At 40.9% G+C, this 25131-nt stretch overlaps 1 protein-coding gene across 3 annotated transcripts in view; it reads left to right on the plus strand.

Annotated features, from left to right (window-relative positions):
• adam19a (ADAM metallopeptidase domain 19a) overlaps positions 1-25131 on the plus strand; it is a 243658-nt gene that overhangs the window by 128491 nt on the left and 90036 nt on the right. For all 3 annotated transcript variants that reach the window (XR_008826671.1, XM_056369935.1, XM_056369934.1), the window contains exon 4: positions 16853-16934. Coding sequence is in view for 2 of the 3 variants with exons in the window: in XM_056369935.1 (XP_056225910.1) it covers positions 16853-16934 (82 nt within the window). In the remaining variant the exon portion in view is untranslated. The remainder of the gene's footprint in view (positions 1-16852; positions 16935-25131) is intronic.

Below are 25131 nucleotides of genomic sequence, written 5' to 3' on the forward strand. Positions count from 1 at the left end.
AATTATAAATAAACTTTTACATTAAAAATTATTGCACAACATTAAAAATTATTGCACAACATTAAAAATTATTGCACAATGCAACAAAAAATATTAACTGCAAATGCAGTATGTATAATGTAGCTGCATAATGTCTTCTACAGCACACATGGGCAAGTTTTGTCTGGTGCTGACTTTTGTTGCTTGATTCAGAGGACTTGTTGATGGATGATAAATCCACAGCATACTTTATCACACCACTTAATCTCTTGTGTCTCTGCCTGCCAGACACCAGTGTCCACATCCATCAGATCTGAGCCTATAAGAGATAAACTAAAACTGATTCATTCTTTTCTTGGCCAATTCGAGAACATAATATCTGATTTAACACTTACATCTAACAGGGTAGCAAACAACGGCCCATTTACACATGTAACATTAAGAATCTCTGGCTCTTTAGCTGCCACATGTTAACCAGCTAGATGCTAATTGTTTGGCTGCTGTTTGCTGTGGAGCAGGTAGTGGACTGTGCCTTTATCAGAGCTTTGTCACTGAAAACAGAAGGTGCTGCTGGAAACTTGGGTGAAGAGAGGGGAGTAAAACCAAAAGTGAACTAAAAGAGGCTAAAAAGCAGTTAGTGATAATTCTCTAATGGTTTGTTGCTATGAGAAACAGCTCAAAGCCATTTAGTCCATTGTTCATATGAAAATAATTGATTATTGCAGCTTTAATAAACAGCAGCTATTGGTTTCATGCAGTCAAACCAATTCATTGATTCTGTTCTTTAGCTCTTTCCTCTCTAGCACTTTGTCTGCTGTAGTATGTCATCGCGGCCTCAGATGTTAGATCTGTTTTTCCAGAGGCCTCAGAGAGGAGCAGGGAGAGCTGCATAATTACATTAACTGCAACTATGCCATTGATTTTTCCCTCCAGATGCCATTAACTAAGTTTAAATCCAGCTCGGCCTGTGAAAACTGTAATTAGGACTAAAGTATTTATTTTCTCAATACAATCCACAATGAAAGGGCGAGCCATGTTTTAATGTCGCTATAGGAAACAGCACCTGAAACCTGGCTGCTGTCGTTTCTCTGTTGTCTTATCACCAGCGGTCTTGCTCCCAGGATCATTCAGCGCTTCCCTTCGACGTGATGAATGTCCTCTCTCACCCTCCTTTGTCTGAGCTTCAGCACAATGTGTTCATTTCACAAATGCACAATTCTTCAATTACATCTTTTTATTTTTAATTTTCATTCGGCACGGAGCCAGGTTTCTTTTGATAAGAACATTTGCAGCTCTTTCAGCAAAATACAATTTATAGTTGGTCTTGATTTAATTTAGGTTGTGGGAGGTGTGTCATTCATTATGATATGATTATGCAAGAAAAAGAGGCTCATACCCAGACCAAGGAGGGGGGAGATGATTAACAACATATGGCAAAACTGAACATGTGAGGAAGTGTGTGGGCAACAGGAGGATGTGTATGCACAACCATTGTGTTTCCTCATGTCTCTCTGTCAGTAGGGCAATGGGTCAACTCTAACCCCCACCTTCCTTTCACCGTTTCTCTGCAAGCTCTTGGCAGTAGTTCATTTGTACACATAACTAACAGCAGTGGGGCTTTCAGGCTTGTTGTGTTGTTTCAGCCACTCAATAAAAAACGTTATTGGCTCCGTTTTTGGGACTTGAAAAATTAAGATAATATTCCTGTTAAATATTGCGCTATAAAAGTTCTCCAGCACATTTTATCTCACCAACTCTGTTTCTGAGTTAGACTTTTGTCTATGAATAATGCATTTTCGCTTTTACTAATCCAAAGAAGACCTCTCCCTCTCTCTCAGACCCTGGGGGGCATGGGCAGCTCTGTGTCACCCTGGAATTCAGTGCAACACACACACACAGAGAGAGAGAGAGAGAGAGAGAGACCGTGCTCTTAGTGTCTATGGCGGAGAGAACTAAGTTGTGTGGTCGTAGTGTGGTTCAGTTTTTTAATGTAAGAGCGGAAACACAAGCGATCTCTGGAAACATGAAGTGAAAGTCTGTCACTTACAGACAGAGAAATGTTAATCGACTGCATATGAGAAAAAAAGCAATGTTAATTCTGTTCTTAATTTCTCTCTTTTTTTCTGTGACAAAAAAACAAAACATTTCCCTGATGAGCGCCCTCTTGTAGTGGCACAAATAATTGCACTTTTCCATGCTCCAGCTCTAGTTTTGTCTTTTTATATAGTATATTTTTTGGGCTTTTTATTCCTTTATTGGATAGCACAGTAGAGAGAGACAGGAAATGGGGAGGCAGAGAGAGGGGGAATGACATGCAGTAAAGGTCCGTCCGATGCGGGATTCGAACCGGGACCGGCTGCAGCGAGGACTGTGGCCTCTACATATGGGGTGCCTGCTCAACCCACTGCGCCACTCGATGCCCCTCTAGTTTTGTCTTTTAACTTCCTGTCTACACTGGAAGTGAGAATATGTCACAGTGTGTAGACTGGCATCTGCAGCTTGTGATCACCTTTAATTGCAGTTTAGCAAATATAGAACTGTAAACAACATCCAGTGTGTAGGACTGACAGCTGGAAAATCATTAGATCAGATTTCCTATGAGTTCTTTATAAGTTACATAAACCTTAGAGGATCTGAAAACAGTCAAATTAACCTGTTTTATGAGAGACTGACAACAGGGGTTCCAGATCAGAAAACACTCATGTGGCAAACTGTCAAAACTACTGTATGTACACTGTTGTTTAGGTTGGAGGACTGTTGACAGAAACATGTCCCACAAACTTTTATTCTGCTCATAATACATAAATATCAAGAACATGATGTACAGCTTCCTGTTCTCCAAAGTCAAGGAGAACAGAGATTGTGGAAGTTAAGACAGACTACTAAAATAAATGTCATATTCAAAGAATTGGCTCAAGAGCCTTGTCTCATAAGTCAAAGTGAAAAACTACAGGGGAAGCCAGAGAAGTGGATTGACCGATGTCACTGTCGAGAGCATTGTCAAAGCAAAACCTTCTGCACAGATAAATACAGACACAATGCAGGTACCTATGTACTTTCAAGACACAGGGTAAATAAATATTAAACAGTAATAATAAAGCGTTTGATGCCATTTCACATATGTGTATAAAGGAGAGATAGATAATAAAACAAAAAAAGGCTCACTCAGAATAGAGGTTTAAGGTGAGGATGCTCTCTGACCCCCACATATTTCAACATTCATATTAATGAGTTGGCAGCAACGACTCTGCAATCATCTGCATCACCTGCTCACTGTAGGGAACCGAGAAAAAAATGAGTTCTATGTGCAGATGATGTTGCGTACTCCAGGGGTGACATACTTTTAAAAAAATGTGTGCCTGTGAGGACAAATAACAAAGGCACTGTGGGTGAGCTGGTCTTCAGTTGCTTTACTTAAAAAACGTTAACTGCCAACTAAATCAATTCAATCATCACAATAATCACAATATCAAAATTACCCTATTTCGAAAATGCAATAAAACTATTCACCAGATATTTACAATGTTAATTCTATTTCATTTTACTATTTACAATTATAATCTTTCCCTATATAAACAATTATCCTATTCGCCTTTATATATCACAAAACAATCATATTTACAATGTATCTATAAGAAAATCTCCCTCTTCCTATTGCTGCAGCACCGCAGCCTGAGCGCTTTCCTGCGCTGTGTTGTTAATCAGCTGCAGCTCACGCTGTAGCTGTTATTTATCGTTATTAACTGCCCAGTTAGAAAATAACTAAACTATTGGAACCTAATGACAAAATGTAAACCATAAAACACTATAACATTAACTCTCACACACACACACACACACACACACATACACACACACACACACACACACACACACACACACACATCCACCAGCGGAGCAGGGCAAACTTCACCTCTCACTCTCTTCCGTTAGAAACACTAAGCTAACACCGACAGTTACACATTTAACATATAAGCAAAATTATCGAAAGCACATAACAATACACAAAACAAAAAGCATACAATATTTACAACATGTACGACCCTTTTTCACCTAATTTACCCACCCGTGAGGACAAATAACAAAAGGCACTGTGGGTGAGCTGGTCTTCAGTTGTTTTACTTAAAAAACGTTAACTGCCAACTGAAGAATGCAGCTCGCCCAAAGCTTATATAGCCTCATAGGTGGTCTCGTGCCTTGAATACAAATGTTTAAAATTTTAACAGGGGTGGCTAAAAATATAAAACATATATACATATAAAACAGCACACATTAATGAGTGGGCAATTAACTAATATTAAATAAATATCCTATATGCCACACAGACAACCTTGTCAGGGTGTCCCCTGCAGCACAAGGACTACAACAAAATCTGTCTTTACAAGAGGAAACTGCAAAGACTGAACTCAGAAAGACAGGCAAGGAAAGCTGTGATTTCCCTGCTGAAGTAGAAACTCACAATCCAATGGCAGTTCTTTTCACTCCATTCACTGAAATGCTGCTGTTCCATTCGAAATGTTGAGAATAAAGTCGAACAAATCAGAAGAGGAGGATTTTTATATTAATTTTGCCTTTCGAGAATAAACTTGACATTTCAAGATTAAAGTCGACCTTACGAGATATCAAATGTATGACTGCCTCTACAAGATGCCTTGTATAGAATATGAACTGGTAAAAATGTACTTCAGAATCGGCTTTAGCAACAAAGAAATTCTCTCTTTTGGCTCATAAACACAGTGTAGTTGTAAGTGTTTCGGCACAATCTCTTCAAAGTCCTAATGCTGTCTGTTCAGAAGAAAAAAAATGCTTGGAAGAGGTGGCTGCATTTGTGCAAACTGAAATAGTGGGTAATGGACAAATGCAAGAATATCGATAGTTACACCTGGGTGCAATTCAGAGGGGATATGTTATATCGCAAGACACAATAAGACAACTGATCAAGTTGTTTGATCCTGAAGGTGTGGAGCTCAGGCCCTAATACTCCTCCGATTTTTCAGACTATTCAACAAGACAATATTTCGCATGGCAGCGTAACAGACCGGGGGTAGACCCAGATGCAACACACAACTCTCAGGATTCAGTTCTTAATATCCTTTAATATTCACCACAGGCAATGATACAGGCAGGCAGGAATTGATAGCAAAAAATGGCACAGGCAAAAACTCAACATTTCTCCACAGGGAAACAGCAGTATACAGAGACTCACTTTCAAAGAGCTGCAGCGTTTACAAGGACCAAAGAGGCAAGGTCGTTTACTGGGAAAAAGGGGATGAAGGAGAATCAAAGACAGGCTGAGTCTGCAACGGGAGAGCCAAACAGTGAATGCTGGAAAGTCTTGCATGAGAAACAGCAAAGAGCATTCTGGCAACAAGTGTGTGGAAAACTGGAGACTAAATAGTGGCAAAGTCAATTGGAATCAGGTGTGTGTGCAGGTAAGTAGCAGGTGTGTGTGATTGTCCTGATTGCAGTGGAGCAGAGTGGAGCGGGAGCGTGGCAGAGTCAATGAATGAACTGAACCAGGTAGCGCAGGCTGTGACATCAGTGCCTGTCGTATACGGCCCCAAGGATCCAGTTCCAACCGAGAGACAGATGCTGGAAATCTGTTTTCATGTTTAGTTGGAATATCGAGAGAGGAGAAAACCCAGCTCCATTTGCATGACATAACTCAAACACAGAACATTCACTGTTGTGTTTTGTCAATTTTTCCAAAAAATTGGTTCTATTTTGTACAAAACTGCGATAGACACCCAGGTATAAAACATTTTATACTGTACTCATTTCACCCTCTGTCTGAAAGGCTCTGTTAGAGCTCTGGGCTCTTTAAGGCCCACCTCTTACCTCTGGAGCTGACCAATCAGAACACACTGGGCTTGCCAGCAACTACCATGGCAACGACATCTTCTGCATGTCTTGTAAACAAACGGTTGTGGCAACTTCGGTTCTGCCTTGCTCAGTTTGAGCAAGAGTCCCGTCCTGAACCAGATGATGACAGACCCACGCCACCTTCACAAGCTGGACTGGAGGAGAAAACAAGCGTACCCACTGTCCTGCAGCAGGAAGGAAGAAGAAATATGAGAAGCACTGCAAATCAAGACGCTGGACAGTCTGCAAAGACTTCATATGACAATATACATAACATGGAATATTTTTATGAGAAACCCATTTGATTTTTTATGTGGTACACCTCCGGACTAAAAGAATACAAATAATGGAGGAACAGACAGTTGACAGATAGGGAGTCTCCACCACTTCATCTCCTGCTGGTTTAAAATGCTGGTAAATCTGAATGAATTTAACGTTAATGGGTATAGTTACTGAAAAATTAACTCGGTTAAACTGCGGATAATTTATCTGACCTAAGGAGGTACAGCAATACTGACAAATGTCTGGGTCGCAGTAACATGGTTAATATCCACAATAACAATGCAGACTGAGTCCCCACATCTGCCACACACAAGCTGGAAGGTATGGGGGTGGATCCCTGCTTCAGGTCCTGGATAGTGGATTACCTGACAAGATGACCACAGTACATCAGGCTGGGTAACTGTGTCTCAGGGACAGTGATGAGCAGCACTAGGGCTCCACAGGGGACTGTTCTGGCTCTGCTCCTGTTCACCCTGTATATGGCGGACTTTAAATACAATTCTGAGTCTTACCACATCCAGAATTACTCGGATGACACAGCTATTGTGGCGTGTATCAGGAGTGGGCAAGAAGAGGAGTACAGGGATCAGTGAATGGAGCGACAAGAACTGCCTCTTTCTCAACACCTCCAAGACCAATGAGATAGTCATTGACTTTCAGAGGTCTAGGCCCACCTTTTAGCCAGTTAGGGAAGGACATTAAAGTGGTTCACACTTATAAATAACTAGGTGTGCATCTGGACAGTAAACTGGACTGGTCCCTTAACATGGATGCCATCTACCGGAGGGGCAGAGCTGGCTCTTTTTCCTCAGGAAGCTCAGGTCCTTTGACATCTGCAGTGACATGTTGCACATGTTTTATCAGTCAGTGGTGGCCAGTGCACTCTTTTATGCTGCAGTCTGCTGGAGTGGCACCATGTCAGACATGAACATAAAGAGACTGGACCAGCTGGTCAAAAAGGCTAGGTCTGTGTTTGGCAGGAGTCTGGACTCACTCAGGACTGTTGTGAAGAGATGCATGCAATGTAAGATGGAGGCCATCTTGGACAATACCAACCATCCTCTCCACAACATTCTGGCAGGACAGAGAATCAGCTACAGGTGCAACAAACATCTTATCTCACTGCGCTGCAGAACAGAGAGTATCAAGAGATCCTTTGTTCCCACTGCCATCAGGCTGTAGAACACCTCAGCCAAAGGAAATTGACTAATTTGATTATTGTTTATTTATTATTAGCTGTTTTTATTATTATTATTATTATCATTATTATTATTATTATCAACAATGGACACATGAATTTCCCCTACGGCATAAAGAAAGTATCTATCTATCTATCTATCTATCTATCTATCTATCTATCTATCTATCTATCTATCTATCTATCTATCTATCTAGTTCCAGAAGTCCTGAAGGCTGAAAGCTTTGTGCATTTCTCTGTGAACTGAGTGCTTTGATACTTCTCAGTATTAATATAAAACTTAGACCTGCTTTATAATCAAACAGCACATGGAAATCTACTTTTATAGATGCTTGGTAGCATTTACATTTCTAAAGGTAGACTCCAATCAAGTTGTAGAAACATCTCAAGGATGATCAGTGGAAACAGGATGCACCTAAGCTCACTTTTGAGTGTCATAGCAAAGGGTGTGAATACTTATGTACATGCGATATTTCAGTTTTTTTATTTTTAATAAATTTGCAAAAATTTCAAAAAACCTTTTTCGCTTTGTCATTATGGAGTATTGTGTGTAGATTGATGAGAAAAAAAAGGAATTTAATCCATTTTGGAATAAGGCTGTAACATAACAAAATGTGGGGAAAGTGAAGGGGTGTGAATACTTTCCGGATGCACTGTACATATGGCATATATATGCCCTTTTCAGTATTGCATTGAAATGTTTTCATATGCTCATATGTAGTCTCATAAAAGAGTTTGCAGGGTATTTTTTACCCATCCAACTTTTACAATTTAGTTCCCCCTGTAATGAAGCATATTGGTTTTTCATAACAGAGGTGTTTTCTGTGTTGATGGACTGTACTGAAATCCGACTGACACAGCTGCCATGTTTCAGAGTAGTGAGGTATCAGAACTCAGAAACCAGCTGCTCTTAAGCAGTAATATTAACAATGTTGCTCTAGCACATGCAGGAGAGAGCGTGGATGCTTCAAAAGACAACAGAAACTGAGTGGCGAGTAAAAACAGTTTGAGACAAGAAATGAGAACAACACCCTTCAGTGTTCAGTTCTGTTGTTCCTGAGCAGCTTGATTTCATGGTTCACTGGTAACATCAGTTGAAGACTTCACTTCTGATTCTGTGTGCTTCTAAATCTGATGAGAAACACTTCATCGCATCTAATGTACCTTTTATTTTTGCATGCATTTGAAAAGGAGCTTAGGGCTAGTTGATGAAATTCATTGACTCAGACAGTCAGTGGGTGTTTGAAGTGGTGGAGTGGTCACTGAGAGAAATCCTGGTTAGCCAAAACCACTGTGTGGCTTTAACTCTTCAGTCTTACGTTAAGAATGTGTCGGTAAACTCCAGCATTGTGACAGTACTGTACTAAGATGAGGGTAAAAAGTGTAGTACTGAAGTACTTAAGCAAGATGCTACCAACATCACAAAAATAACATATAATTTTGTTGAAGTGGGCAAAAATACACCTAGACACCACTGGAAGGGGATGAGACCAGCCTTTGGCTTTAGGTATTAAGACAAACATGATGGTAACAAACCTTTTTTTTTTTTCTTGCAGTTTTGGGGTCTGCTCTTCAGCTGGGTCTGGCCCTCATTTCACTGCTTTGGTTACTGTACATTGAACCTTGGCATGTAACAGATAAAACTTTGAACTGCTGTTTAGTGGCAGCATCACTTATACCAAAAAATGATATAGATTATATAATATAATAATATTATATATAATAATTATATATATAATTATACTAATAGATTAATATAATTATATATTAATCTATTTATATAATTAATTATATACCATGTGTTGATGGGTGTAATTTTGATCGATGGACAGAGCAACAGTAGCTGCTTCCAGTCTTACATGTACATGTTTTAATAGTGATTCAAAGAAATAAAGTTAAAATTCAGTGTTTTATTGTTGTGGCAGTTATCAGAAAATAAAATGAACATTTGGAAGGAGATTTTATATCTGTGTGTTTCAATGTTATGTTTGCTGAAGCAGTGAAATCAGATGATGATGAATGTCAGGATGAAGCAGAGAGGCAGATAAAAGCTGATTTTTGTTGTCATGATTTTCTGTAGGTAACAGTGCGACTTATTTTTTCAAGGGGTGTTTTTAGTTTAGTTTCAATGTGGATGATTTCTTTTTGCTTCTGTTGGAGTTTGTTTGGAGTTGTCTCGGCTGTAACCTTTTCCTGATTGAGGTGAACTACTCTGCCTTGATTAGGCTGAAAGTAAGACCCACCCCCGGCTGTTTATTAATCTGCAGTTTGCTTATTCCCAGTTGTCGTATAAGACCAACAAGACATAATGTCTGAGGAATCTGAAAGTGCAGTCATCTGCATGTTGGGACAAACAAGCCACATTTATCTAATGACTTATAATGAACATGTGCATGTAGACACATACACAGAGCATGTTCTCTCTCTGCATAATGAACTGCTCAGTGCCTCATGATATTTTTCTATTGAGTATTTTAGCAAAACCTTAGACGAAATGAAATAACTATGTTTGTTTAGCGCTGAGTCAGATGATCTGTGACAGTCATAAGAAAACAGTTTCCCTTATCTAGATCAAATTTCAAGCAGTTAAGAATATGGCGAGCTGATTTCTTTGAAAGCTTCATAACAGGAAGTGCATGAAACTCACATACAGTTTGTGTGTGTAGATGTCTGTGTTAGCTCAAGGTAATTCAAGACTGACAAAATATTCTTAATTTATTACTTACTAGCATTTTCTGAGGTAACATCTCATTCTTCATCAGTGGATGGAGTTGTGATGGAGCGTGACATGTGGTTAAAGCTCTGGAAAAAGCTAGCAAGTGGACCTTGAGTTAAGACTACCCTGAACAGTGAGCTTTGGTCAGTGAGAGACATCTTTGTATATTTGCTTTTTTAGCTACGCTCCTATTATTTTCCCTGATTTATTGAATATTAAATCGTACTATATTGACCATGCTCAGTATTTTAAACCCTCATTAAACCAACTGTACAATCACACACCCACTGTCTAATATTACATGTCTGACATTATTCATTCAGCCTTCAAAGGTAGATAGACAACTGGAATATCCAGTCAATAAGAAAAATCTGCCATGTCTTCCTGGTACAGAGCAGGAACTCTTCATTAGCAGTCAGCATATTGTCATTAAATTTAGTCTTGATATGAACAGTCTTCAGTGTTCAGTCTTCATTGTTGAGACCTTCCTCACCTTTTCTTCAGCATCAGCATGCCATAAAAAAGTCTAGCCTTGTGGTGTCACAAAATTTTGAAGATGTATGTTACAGCATAACTCTAGTGATGCTAATGTTGGTCTGTAAGTTTGTTTTCCACCACTAAAATATCTCTCTTTTTGTTTTTTTTATTTTAATTAAATAATTGTGTGTGTGTGTGTGTGTGTGTGTGTGTGTGTGTGTGGATGTTTTAATGACAGTCCATTGTATACAAAAATAATGATGACTGTTTTTTACATAGCACTGCCCATCAAATACCAAATATGCAATTACATCCCAATATGCATGTATACATATGAGGATCTTTTTGCAGATTTGCACACACAGGCGCCTTGTGTATATTCCAACATCCCTCTCTGCTCAAATATTTAAAACCCACACAATGCTTCATCATAAAGACAAATTCAAAACCACTCTTTGTTCCTGAACACAAGGTTTTTACCTGACAGCAGTGATAATTGATGCTCCCTGGAAACTTTGATCGCTTTTGTCAGCTGTGAATGTTTAACTGATCTTCATGTACATTTATCAGTGAACCAGAAAATGTAGCCTGATCCCTGGGATATCACCATGGATACTATCAAAGACACATTCTCCTTCTCCATCCTTTAAAATCCATTGTCAATGGAGCTTTAAAGAACATCGGTGTGTGGCCACATAGATAAGGATGAAAGAAGTTGTGTCTCTCTCCTGGACAAAGGAATCTTTCAGTCTGAATCCAGGCAAGAGTAGAAACTGTTATAGCTTTAAAGCCTCTACTCTACTGTTAATAACTGTCCAGAAAAGCTTTATTTTAACCCAACTGCATCAACTGCATTTACTGTATTTAATTTTCAGCTTGTGATTCAGCTAGCTCAGTACATCATGACAATGGAGCCATTTACTGACTCTGGTATTCCTTGTTATCCTATCAGTCCCAGCGGCCCTCAGCCTGCCCTGCCTGTTGAATAAGACCTCCTCCAGTGTTCCAGTCACTTCTAGTCATTTTCATGTGATATGTTCATTTAAGCAGCTGTAACACTGGCTGCATGTGGCTGTGTTTGCTCATGAGGTCTGGTGATGGCAGAGGCCTGTTTATATCAGGTGACTGTGACTGTGACTGTGTCTGTGTTGTTGACTTGTTGAAATTTGACATTCCACCTATCCTGTCAGTTTCTAATGAGAACATCCACAGGCAATGACAAGTGATTCTTGGTCAGCATATAATGCCAAAGAAAAATCTGAAAGGTCAAGGTTCCTAAACTTAAAAAAAACCCTAAAAACCCAAACCTAAAAAAATCCCTAAAATGTCAAGGGTTCATTTCTTTGATAAGAATGTTTTTTATTACTTAACTGATGCTATAAAACAGGTGTGTGACATAATGATTAGGACGGGAAGGTGTATGGTGTATGGATCTCGATACTACGGGGCCTCCTGCTGATTGCTACTGTGTACACTCTGGCTCCAGATGATGTAACCGAAGCAAGATGGTGGCACTGGCATCCAAGATACTTTGGCTCTTTTGTTATCAGCTGGTGTTAAATCCTAGTTTTCCCCATGACGTTGGTCACACTCCTGTTTATCCAGACGGGCTTCATTAGATAAAACTTTTTTTATTGTGCTCATGTGGAGTTAGTGTTGGAGTTGTTTGTTGACATCGTTAGGCCTCCATTTCCAAGCTAATGTTAGCCAGTGTTGCACAATGTTGATGCTGTAGGGGAATGGAAGAGAGCCACTGAGGCCAATCACTCAGGAACGAATATCAACCTGACATCACAAGTCCTTTTACATAGAAATAAGTTCACAGATAGAAAGGTAGATAGATAGATAGATAGATAGATAGATAGATAGATAGATAGATAGATAGATAGATAGATAGATAGATAGATAGATAGATAGATAGATAGACTGACTGAAGTGTTCTACAGCCAAAGGATCTCCTGAACCTCTCTGTTCTGCAGCGCAGTGCGATGAGACATTTGTTGCAGCTGTAGCTGCTTCTTTGTCCTGCCAGAATGTTGTGTAGAGGGTGGTTGGCATTGTCTAAGATGGCCTCCATCTCCTTGTGTTCTTATCTGACATGCTTCTGCCCTAGCAGATTGAAGCATAAATAAATAAGCCAAAACATAGGCTCAGAGCTTCCTCTCTTCTGACTGGCTCACCGACCTGTTGTTACTAGAGAAGCCTGAGAGAAGAGATGTAAAACTACATTGAGGTGGTTTTTTGTACTTATATATTGTTCCAATATATCTTCTTATGGATCAACACTTCAAATAAAACACAGGAGAAGTTTAATACATGTAAATTCCTTCACATTCTGACATATAGTACCTTTAAAGAAAAGAGGTTTATGACAATTTGGGTTTTATTTTATACCTCAAGTTATTAAGATGATGATAATATTGCAATATTATGCTAAGATCTTGTAATTTGGCGACATTGCTAAAAAACACCAAGGCTAGCTGGTGGCTGTTGTAATCAAGCAACACCATTCAGAGACCAAGTTTCCAGTTCAGTTGTATTTTCTTACTTATTTCTTACTTACAGTTTTCCTGTTTAACAAACAATTATAAGTAACATTTCACGTTAAGTTTTACATCTAAATAAAGTGGAAGCTTACCTTGATAAATTAAAAATAAATTTGTTTACAAGAAGTCTGATCATCTGATGCTTTGGTGTTTTTGCCTCATTATCTATTTGTGGGGATGTCCCCATGTTCCCAGATCTCAGCAGTTTCTTTGCTAAATACAATCCCATCACAACTTATAGAAACAATGGCTGGAGCCACAAAAACAAAATCTGGCCTGTTTTCACCTCCAACATAAACAGTGCCAGTCAATCTGTCGCCAAGCATGAATGAGCCAACCGTCACACAAAAAACCCTAAATCAACCAGAACAATTTATTTTTATTTACTTTATTCTCAGAGAACAGAACCTGGTAAATTGCTGATGGTTAGAAGATCTCCAATTCCTGTTTAACTTTTTAGTGTCTATGAATATCACTCATGGAAATTGTGTGAGATGTAACAAAACAAAGACAAAGTATAAGTATGTAAGATAATCAACGTTGAAAGATAAACTGCAATAGTAATATTTAAATGTTTAACCTTGTTAGCATCCATATGATATATGTTTTTATATAATACAAAACATATGATGAGCCCCTGATACCATGACTGAGTATTTCCACCTTGAACTGCACTGAACCAATGACAGTTTCAAACAGCCAGGGTTTCATACATAACAAACCTAAGGAACCAATCCGATTAATTTGTAGGGACGGGGGTGGGGCTTAATAAACCTGAAATCTTGTCAGTACAGAGAGAGAGAGTTAGCATTAGCACAAACCATAACACTGTGTCAGCCACAAGCTAACAAACAGCATAAACAAATAAGAGACGCTAACTATGTTACTGTTCTGATACATCTGCTAATCTTTGCTTCTTGACTTTAGTCCTGTACCTGAGCCCTAGTTACACTATTTAAAATTGGCCAGAACCAAGCCTGACAGCTTCAATTCAGCTTGTTCCTTGAGTTGTAGACCAGTGTTTTTGCTTCAGCACAGAGGACATTTACCATATAAGCACTGAATACTGTATGTGCACATTTATTCTAGTGTTTGCTAACTTTCAAGGTTTTGCGTTGGACTCAATCTCACTCTTTTCCAGGTTTTTAATTAAGCCTTAGGAGAAATAGTGATCTTTGTTTCTGCACCATCCTGACAGCTTGAAAGACAGTGACCTGCCATGAAAAGCAATCTGCTTTTTCTTCCCTCTTCCTTTGATGAAAATGCTATGTAAATACTGCCCTGAATAAGATGGAGTTGAGTTTCGCTGACTGAAGCTGGTCCACACACAGCAATCGAATTAACTTTAGAGGACTTCCATGTAAGACAGTCTTTTTATATAGCAGAGCAAATTGTCTGAAGTAAAAGGGGTGAGAAAGCTGGATTATGTTCCATTACGGTCCCCCTCAATGAATAATACAATAGGGCCCCCGGGACCAAATGGAGATTGGGCTCATCTTTTTACGTCTGTCTCCATTTGTGCTCAGGGATCTGCTGCTGGTGTGTCTCTCCTGCCTGGTCAGTAATTCAGCTGCACACAAAGGCTGAGCGAGGCCGAGTGTCCTCGTGCTGCTCCGTCCATCTGTAACACTGAAGAGTTTGTCCAGGGACATCTTGGCATTTGACAGCCAACTTCTTCATTCCCAGACATGACAAATGTCACCCTCTTCTCCTGCAGGCTAAAACGGAGCCGATGCAATTTTGTTGTGAGGTGGCCTTTGAGGAGACATCAAACAAAAATCTCTTTTCTTTATCTTTAGCAGCTGCTCTGCAATGTCTCTTTCAGCACAGCAGGGACAAAAGTGTCAGTAAAGACATCAGAATTTGCATCAGATAATTAATAGATAAATCAAACACAATACAATCTCAATGAAGCCATTTGGATATTTTTTCTTTCTTTGTAACTTTTTGTCATCAACATGAAAGACTCCGGTCCTGCTGATACAACATTTAATTTGAAGGAGATTATGCTTTTTGCAATCAATCCTGGCAATGTCAGAGAATGATCCAGGGGATGTCAGCAAGTAAGAAACAGAGGGGTGAATATTTTTAAAGCTTTGTGTGACTTCACACCTTTTCTTCAAAGCACAGATTCAGGAGGTAAGTGTGTTAGGGATATCATAGGTCTCACATATCAGTCAGTTATGTTGTTACTCTACGTGGTTATGATGAAAGAGGTTACCAGTCCCTGACATGTTTCCTGTTTATTATGTTTCCATCTCAAAGATTCAACCAAGAGCTTATAACTGTCACTCACCACCTGGACATGCCAACATGTCTGCCAGCTCTCTGCAAGGATAATACTTGATATTAGACACTAATATGGGTCTAATATGAGTATTCCAGCTATTTAATATAGTACCTCTACAAAGTTGTGGACTCACAAGAGACCGAATTTTAAAAAACAAAATTGAAAAATGAAGAAGCAGAGGCCAAGATATACTGACTACACTTGTGCCGATATTCAATATTATCGAATATTGCAATATTTCCCACCATATATATCTTTCCAACCCTCATCTAACTGTTTTGCTTACTTTTACCTAGGTACCTAGGCATGTGCAAAATATAACTTTGAACTGCTGTTTAGTGGCAGCATCACTTAAACCTGAAACATAAAATACAAACAACCGTTTTGCGATAATATTGTATATTGCGATATTTGCATGCGGCAAACTCCGGGCTGAAACATGAAACCAACACTGAAGTAATAAAAACTACAGTTCCTCTAATGACCACTAGAGTCTGGCTCCAACAGTGAGTCAGTCCCCATAGACTCCCATGTTAAAATGTTCAACTTTACAACAGAAATAAACATGTTTACAGCCTGGCACAAAAAACAGTTTTGGTCTATATAGCTAATTTCCTCCTTCATGACAACTGCACAGGGGGGTGAATTTTTATGGACAGTGACTGAAGAGGCGACATGTGTGAAATTGTCATCAATCATATAAAAGGTAGTCATCCCCTGCTCTGATTAAATTATGACAAAATGTTGAATTGACCTTTAAGTGTTTATTCTATCCCATACGCAAATGTAATATACTGTATGTACATATTCTGTATGTATTTTCAACAAATATATGGGCAAGATATAAAATGTCTGGTGAACTTTCTAGTATTGCAGTTATAAACTTTGATATTCCATCATGTACTTGATATAATATCCCTCTTTAACTTTATTCCAATTCACTAAACTTATACAACACACTATGAAGCATTGAAACCTGAAGTGAGCCACTCATCCTTGACTGTTGGAGATCTGCACATGAAGCACATCAGGAAACATTGTTTGTCATTGCTGAGCAACCACACAGTCACTTAATGAGTCAAGCTAATCACATTAGTTAATGTCATCACCTAACATCATTGGCTGACTAAAGAAGAAAAAATTTAGGATTTTGTCAAGGCTCTCTCGGCCTGATGCTGTTGGTTATACCATAAGATTATCTGATGACCAAATACGGCTAAGCAGAAACATTCTCAGATAACGTCTCCATTGTCTCCATTTGTTTCTGGACGATATAACGCTCTAAGTGCTCCAAGTGGATAAACACAGGTTCCTTTAGTGTATGGAATAATTTGTCAATGATAACCATCCTGAAATAGCTGAATATGTTCTGTGTGATCACAGCCTCTGCCTGTATTTTTCTTTCCTGCTGCTGGGACCTAAATTCCTCAGGGATCATTAAAGTTAAATCTTATCTCACCCGCCACCTTTCTCCCTTCTCTTTTTCTCTTGTTCGTTCCCAGCGAGCTTTTAGGTCCAGACTTCACAGAGACCTACTATACAGAAGATGGACAGCCGGTGACTGTGACCAATCACAATTACACTGTAAGTAAAAAGCTGAAGTGAGTCTGCAGGAAGTTGTATCTCCTCTCCCCAGCTTTAAAAGGCTTTTCATCCTATTATTGCGCTTTCTTATGAGGGTATTCATTGATCTCTTAACTCTAAACCAATGTCTTTATTCTGTCAGCCTGAAATATAATTTAACCTAAACCTAATTCTAATCTTTACCTCAGCTCCAAATTCAAATCCTAAACTAGACCCTAGGGCTGTATCATATTTACTACAAATATAAATGGCAAAATGTCTCATCTCATCCTCCTTCCAATAATATAAGCATTAAAACTGTTAATGGTGTGGTGGAATACATCCCCTCCTTTCTTTCTGCCCACCAAGTGCTGCTGGGCGAGCGTGGTTGTTTTAGCCACTGTTTTCTCGGATCGTGTTTCCCCAGCGATTGTAAGGTAAACCTCTCTGACAGTTTTGCTGTAGCTCCACATTTATGGTGTGTTATCGGTGTTAGGGTTATCTGTGTGCACTCTTGCTTTGTCGCAGAGCTGGCCTGTCTTTTGGGAGAGTTGGAGTGGGATTGTGCGCCCTGGAGCCTGTGCGTAACGAGCCCATGTGCCTCACTGCGTTGCTTTGCTGAGTTATTGAGCTGCATCTTTTACAGCTCTCACTCCTGTTGACTGGGAAACTGCGCCTCTACTGTCTGGCCAAGCTGCAAGTCACAGCGGGTGGCTCATTTCCAAACCAAGCCTCAGCTCTCTGGCAATTACTGCTGTTTTTTCTCTGCACTGTTTTGTCTCTGCTCGAGTGTTTTTTTCCAACCTATGTGACCTTTTCCTGTGTGATAGCCAAGTGGTTTTACCCACTACAAATTTCCTGGGGGTGAAATTCCCCTAGGTGGCATTGTTGGATTCTTGTAAAATTCAACTAAAATTAATTAAACTAAATTAAACCCTCCCTGCCTTGCCTAATTCTTAGCGTCATTGGCAGGATTCGCTTTGAAGTCAGACGTGTATTCCATTTTTGTGTTTTGTTTTTTTGTTCCCTCTTTTGTGCTCTTACTGCACCTTTTCATAATAGGCAGTCAAGAGCTTTGTTTTGTTTTGGTTTATGAGAGGTTCTAGAGACAGAACAGCAGTGATTATTCCAGGGACCAAACCAATCCACCACGTCCAGTCTCCAAATTTTTGTGGTAAGTTCTGGTGCAGCTTCTATTGCCATGCCACAGATAATGAGGGACACTTCACAGGCAGGTCCAAATGTAGCTACTCCAGCTTCTCTTGCCCCAGATACAGCCCCACCTGCAGGTGCCAGCGAGACTGTCACACAGCGCCTGGTGGCTGTGCCCCGAGACCATAGGTGTCCCATATTTAATGGTAGGACAGGCGTAAGTATAGCAGAGTGGACAGAAGAGGTACAGGCTTGTATGCGTGCCCGCCACTTGTCTGCTATTGTTCAGGCCCTCTTTATGGTTGATCATCTAGAGGGCGAGGCAAGGGAGGAGATCAAGTATCGTACCAGTGCGGAGCGAGGAGACCCTGCCCAGATTCTTGCTATCTTGAACGAGTTGTATGGGTGTACTCAGTCATATGTAACACTGCAGCAAACCTTTTTCTCCAGGAAGCAACAGGAAGGGGAGACGCTGCAGGAGTTTTCCTTGGCCCTGCTGGCCCTCATGGAACAGGTAAAGCAGCGTGCCCCTAATGGTCTACTTAATGCAGGTGTTCTACTTTGAGACCCATTTGTGGAGCATGTCCTTGAAAGTGCCCTTCACAGGGAATTAAAGCAGTTGGTCTGTCATCAGCCCACCGCTACCTTGTTGGAGGTGTGCCCAGACGCTATTCGGTGGGAAAGAGAGGGACTTCCAGGGGGTGCTAGAGAGCGTAGCCATTCCCTTCCAGCCATGTATGGTCACACAGCGCCTGGTGGCTGTGCCCCGAGACCATAGGTGTCCCATATTTAATGGTAGGACAGGCGTAAGTATAGCAGAGTGGACAGAAGAGGTACAGGCTTGTATGCGTGCCCGCCACTTGTCTGCTATTGTTCAGGCCCTCTTTATGGTTGATCATCTAGAGGGCGAGGCAAGGGAGGAGATCAAGTATCGTACCAGTGCGGAGCGAGGAGACCCTGCCCAGATTCTTGCTATCTTGAACGAGTTGTATGGGTGTACTCAGTCATATGTAACACTGCAGCAAACCTTTTTCTCCAGGAAGCAACAGGAAGGGGAGACGCTGCAGGAGTTTTCCTTGGCCCTGCTGGCCCTCATGGAACAGGTAAAGCAGCGTGCCCCTAATGGTCTACTTAATGCAGGTGTTCTACTTTGAGACCCATTTGTGGAGCATGTCCTTGAAAGTGCCCTTCACAGGGAATTAAAGCAGTTGGTCTGTCATCAGCCCACCGCTACCTTGTTGGAGGTGTGCCCAGACGCTATTCGGTGGGAAAGAGAGGGACTTCCAGGGGGTGCTAGAGAGCGTAGCCATTCCCTTCCAGCCATGTATGGTCACACAGCGCCTGGTGGCTGTGCCCCGAGACCATAGGTGTCCCATGTTTAATGGTAGGACAGGCGTAAGTATAGCAGAGTGGACAGAAGAGGTACAGGCTTGTATGCGTGCCCGCCACTTGTCTGCTATTGTTCAGGCCCTCTTTATGGTTGATCATCTAGAGGGCGAGGCAAGGGAGGAGATCAAGTATCGTACCAGTGCGGAGCGAGGAGACCCTGCCCAGATTCTTGCTATCTTGAACGAGTTGTATGGGTGTACTCAGTCATATGTAACACTGCAGCAAACCTTTTTCTCCAGGAAGCAACAGGAAGGGGAGACGCTGCAGGAGTTTTCCTTGGCCCTGCTGGCCCTCATGGAACAGGTAAAGCAGCGTGCCCCTAATGGTCTACTTAATGCAGGTGTTCTACTTTGAGACCCATTTGTGGAGCATGTCCTTGAAAGTGCCCTTCACAGGGAATTAAAGCAGTTGGTCTGTCATCAGCCCACCGCTACCTTGTTGGAGGTGTGCCCAGACGCTATTCGGTGGGAAAGAGAGGGACTTCCAGGGGGTGCTAGGGAGCGTAGCCATTCCCTTCCAGCCATGTATGGTCTACAGTACGGGGTGCAGAGCAGTCCCCGCCCCGCCCCGCTTGCCACCTTACAGGGATCTGACTTGAGTGAGTTAAAGGGAACTCTTGCAACGTCAGCAGGAATAACTCAACCAACTCATGCAGATGGTGGTTTCTTTACAGACCTCCTCCTTGCAGCTTTGGCCCTATTCGCAACAGGCCTGTGATTTGCCGAAGGTGCCAGCAGCCAGGTCACTTCGCCAGGGAGTGTGATGGTGAACGGGCTCCCTCCATGCTTGTGCTAGTTCTGCCCTTGGTCCAGCCTCTAATGGGGTTAGAATTTCTCACTCTTATTGCCAGCCGGAAAACTGAATCCCTCTCAGCTGCTGAGCCACAGCTCAGATGGTGAGTCAACGGGCTCACAGGACAGGACTATGGCCAAATTGATGTCATCTTGCCTGCACATTGATCTCTCAATGGGTGGTGTCCAGGTCCCATGTAGTGTTGCCCGATATACCGATACCAAAAAAGTATCTTGATACTCCGCAGTTAAAAACGGTAGGGTATCCCTTTTTTAGTAGTACCGATACTTTGAGGATAACAGTGTTTTCATAAAAGGTGTATTTAAATGAGTTGCATCAATGTGCGTCAGTGCGTGTCTGAAGCGCTCTGCTTCTGCTCCTGCCGGTAGAGTGGGCGTGCCAACCGTTCTTGTTTTCTCTCATATGCACATCTTACGAAGACAAGACAAGAGAAATGGCTGCAAACAAGAGTGAAAGTACACGTCCACAGCTTGTCGACAAAGAAGACACACAAAGCAAAATATGGCGTTATTTCGTTTACATAGCTGACAATCAGGGCAAGCCGACAGACACCACAAAGCCCGTCTGTAAAAGATGTTATAAACCAACACAGGCCAAGGGAGGCAACACATCCAACTTGGCAAAGCATCTCACCGACAAAACATGCCCACTTGTTCAAAGAATTTAAAGAACGACAGGTTAGCGAAATTGATAGATAACATATTACATCATGCCTATGCCCTCGAATATAAGTCAAATGAGTGCTATTTATTTAGTGACAAGCTAATTTTTTTTCACAAATTGAGTTTGACGAGGCAATTAAGGGCAATGTTAACTGTTTAATTTGGCTTTATCCATTTATCTAACTTACCTATGTGTGCCCTATATGCAAATGCAAGCTTCACACTGGTAATGTTAACTTTACCATAACTTGCAAGCTGCTAAAAAACAGGCGTTCACAACTATGCAGATCAAAAGTAAATGATCAACTTATACTCAATAAGTACTGCTAATGGTAATCATGGCATGTACATTTTTGTCAATTATTTCTCTTAGTAGAAAACGCTCAGCAGAGCGCAGACCTCCACCAAGGACGTGTACTGAGTCTTATTAAACACTGTTTATTAAGTGATATGTGGGTGAAAATATAAGGTTAATTATTAAAGAAATCACATAAACTAAAGTATAGGGGGCATCAGATTGCTGCAAACCTTCAAAAGCTTCAATAAGACTATGACCTTGATCTAATTATTTGCAATAATCCAATTATTATTGCTATAAATCTACTAATTGGGGATAACCACTGACAATGCCTCTAACAACAAAAAGGCATTTGAGAGCTACACTTGGATACCATGTTTTGGCCTTAACCTTCATCTGGCTGTAGGCAAGGCTATAGGGCTGGACCGTGTCTCAACATACTTGTCCAGGCTCCGGACAACTTTGTCTGCCTTTTCCAGGTCAAACAAAATGATGAGGAGCTTGAAGGAGAAACAGAAGACTTTGAAGTTACCTGAGCAAAAGCTCATTCGCGTTGAGCCTACATGCTGGAACTCCACCTTTGAGATGGTGGACAGATTCTGTATACAGGAACAAGCCGTCTGTGCTGTTTTGGCTGAAAATTGGAAGAAGTGGCACCTGATGCCTAAAGACTACACTAGAAACTGTTAGAGATGTCCTTGGCCCACTAAGCAGCTTCACAAATGCATTAAGTGGAGAGAAGGACCCCACACCGTCTTCCCCTGGAATGAGTGTTCAGCTCATGAGGCATTATCTGCAGTCCTAGACGCATTAGGCTGACTGGGGAGCACATTGACATACTTGTTTTCCTGGCTAAGAATCTTGAATTCTAAATTGTCCAGAAAATAAGTCAGAGAAAAAATAATAGAGAAAAAAACATGTTCTGGTTTTTACATGTCCACGTTCTGTGACAACATTTTTTATTGTGTACCAATTTTTACTTTTTAAACATAGCTATACAGCTCAGCAGCTGTGATGAAATATATTTGAATTTATTTATTTTGATTTTTTATAAGTTTAAACAGTTCATGTTCCCGCTCCACCTCAGCAGACAGCAATCACTGATATTGATAAATCTGTAGGCTGTATCATAGACTGACAGTTGCTCAGCATAGGCCTGTGTGGTGGCATGTGATTTTTTCTTTGAGACTCTTGGTTGGATGTTAAAATGTATGAACACACTATAGTTCAATAATTCAATCCTATTTGATTTATAGCTTCTTTTCACATCCTCCACTGCCTTGTATTGATATTGTCAAAATGTTTTCGGCTTTTTTCTTTATTAAAAATAAAAGTTTTAACAGTTTTAAGTTCAGTCATCTATTACATTACTTTTCCTTGATGTTTTAGGTAATTGCTGGGGTATCGTTTCAGTATCATTATCAAAATATTTAGACAGGTATCATGTTGAATTCATAATTTTGCTATCGTTACAACCCTAGTCCCATGCTTGGTGGACACTGGATCCATGGTGTACACAGTCACAGAGAGCTTCTTTTTAGAGCATTTTGTGCCTTGGGGACACGATCGCATCCAGTCATGCTGCAGCTTTGGGCAGGCAACGGTCTTGCAATACCATACATTGGTTATCTTGAGCTTGATGTAGCACTGTGCGGCAAGGTGTTTCCTGGCTGTGGGATCCTGGTGGTGAGAGACCCTCCTGGTGCATTATCAGGATGTGTGCATTGCAACATGTTGAAGGCCCAAATGGGGCCCAAGCCCGCCGCTCCTCCTCCTAGGGGTCCGTCACCACCATCAGTTCCTGAGGCTGTTGGTCCCTGAAACCCTTTTTGCCACCTGCCGTGGTTGTAGCTGGCCCACACATGCCCGTTCTTGATACACCACTGGTACAGGGAAGTTCTCGCTCATTGGTTCCTTCCCTGCTCCCAGCAGGTCCAACTAATCGGACAGCTGTGCGTCGGACTGACCAATCCACGGCTGGTCAACACTCTAACGTTCATCATCATCCACGGTCAGTTGGTCATCTGGACAGTGAGGTTGCTGAACCCCCTTTGGTGGCGTCTAATGTCCAGTCTGCCTTCTACAGACCTTGGTGCTAGTCCCCCATGCCGTCCTATCAAGTTTATCGTCGGGCCGATGATGCAAAAGAAGAGGGTAGATGTGGCAAAATGTTTCATCTCATCCTCATTCCAATAATATGAGCATTAAAACTGTTCATGGTGTGGTGGAATACGTCCCCTTCTTTTCATCCTGCCCACCAAGCGCCACAGATATTGGTGACCCAATAGCTGATTGGTTAGGATGCATACTACTCTTTTGCAATCATTCAATTCCATCTTGATTATGGGGCGGTGCTGCGCAAAGTTATATCTAGGTGAGTGCTCACCTTCTCAGATGTGCATCATCCTACCTCATACTGGAGCCTGGTATCCGCGGCGGCGGGGGCATGGTCTGTGGTTTGGTGTGGCTGGCGTGTCCACAGTCAGCGTGGCCGTTTCAGCCGCTGTTTGTCTCAATCATGTTTCCCAAGTGATTATAAGTTAAACCTCTGACAGTTTTGCTGCAGCTCCACATTAATGGTGTGTGGCTCATTTCCAAACCGAGCCTCCACTCTTTGGCAGAGGAATGACATGCAGCTAAGAGTCCAGCCTGCCAGGAATCGAGATCTTGCTATTCAGAGCATTTGCAAAAAAGTAGTATGCGTCCGAACAGCTATTGGGTCACCAATATCTGTGACAGAGTTTTAATCATCAGCAACCCCTGCACTGCACATTGCAGCTTGCCGTGGTAGTAGGTGGTAGATACTATTTATGTATTATCAAAATGATCACACACGTTACTACATAAGTAGTAAAACTCAACACTTGCTTGTTGTTGTGTGTTGTGTCTGAGCTTTCATTTTACTTTGTATTAACTGACCTGGTCTTAATCCTCTGGTCCATGATCTTGTCCGTTGTCAGTGTTTGATCGTTAACAGGCTAATAATTGGTGAAATCTAGCTCAGTCCCAAGGCAGCTAACTGTTAGCTTCATCCATATTTCCTTTCAAATCACGCAAATCACACATAAAACATAAACTATAAAATGTCGTAGCTACCTGAGTAGACAGTGTCGCAAAACAATTGGATACAATGACATCCAACAACACTATAAAACAACCAATTCAAATAATAATGTTGGAATTTACATATGAGATGATTTTATAATTGAAACAAATATACAATACTCACTAACAGGCTTTGTTGTCACTGGCAAAGAGTTTGAGAAATGCTACATTTAAAACATGATATTTTTACTTGAGGACCACTGGCGGTTCACAGACCATTCTTTTAAAAAGGCTGCAATAAAGGGATGCAAACAGTCAGCAACTATACTCACATAGACTGTGGTATTAAAACCATGATTGACTGGTGTTAAGGGCTCTTCAGAGTACACCGGGTGTTGACCCAAAAGGAACAGAAACTATCTAAAACAGTTGTCAACAGTTGTCAGCACTCGCAGAATTATGGGTGTAACCACCAAGATCAAATAACCTACAGGTCAAAAAGAAAAGAATATAACTACTGGAAAATGATATAGTTTGAATCATTTAACATATTGATTTTTCAAAAGGGTGTTGTTGTTTACTGTAACTGTCAACTCTCAAAGCATAACAGTGTTTTAATTTTTATGAGGCATTTATAAATTTGTCCATCCCATTCTCGTGAATGCAATTTGTCAGTAGCACACAGAGGGAAATGCATTACAGCTGGCACAAACAAACATTCACATGAACTCAAGGATGACCTAATTAGAATTTGGAGGTCAAAGGTCAAGATCACTTTGACCTCACAAAACTCATTTTTGGCCATAACTCAAGAATTCATATGATAATTATGACTCAAATTTAACTCAAATGTGTAAGA

Source organism: Seriola aureovittata, chromosome 23 (genome assembly GCF_021018895.1).
Source record: "Seriola aureovittata isolate HTS-2021-v1 ecotype China chromosome 23, ASM2101889v1, whole genome shotgun sequence".
NCBI lineage: Eukaryota > Metazoa > Chordata > Actinopteri > Carangiformes > Carangidae > Seriola > Seriola aureovittata.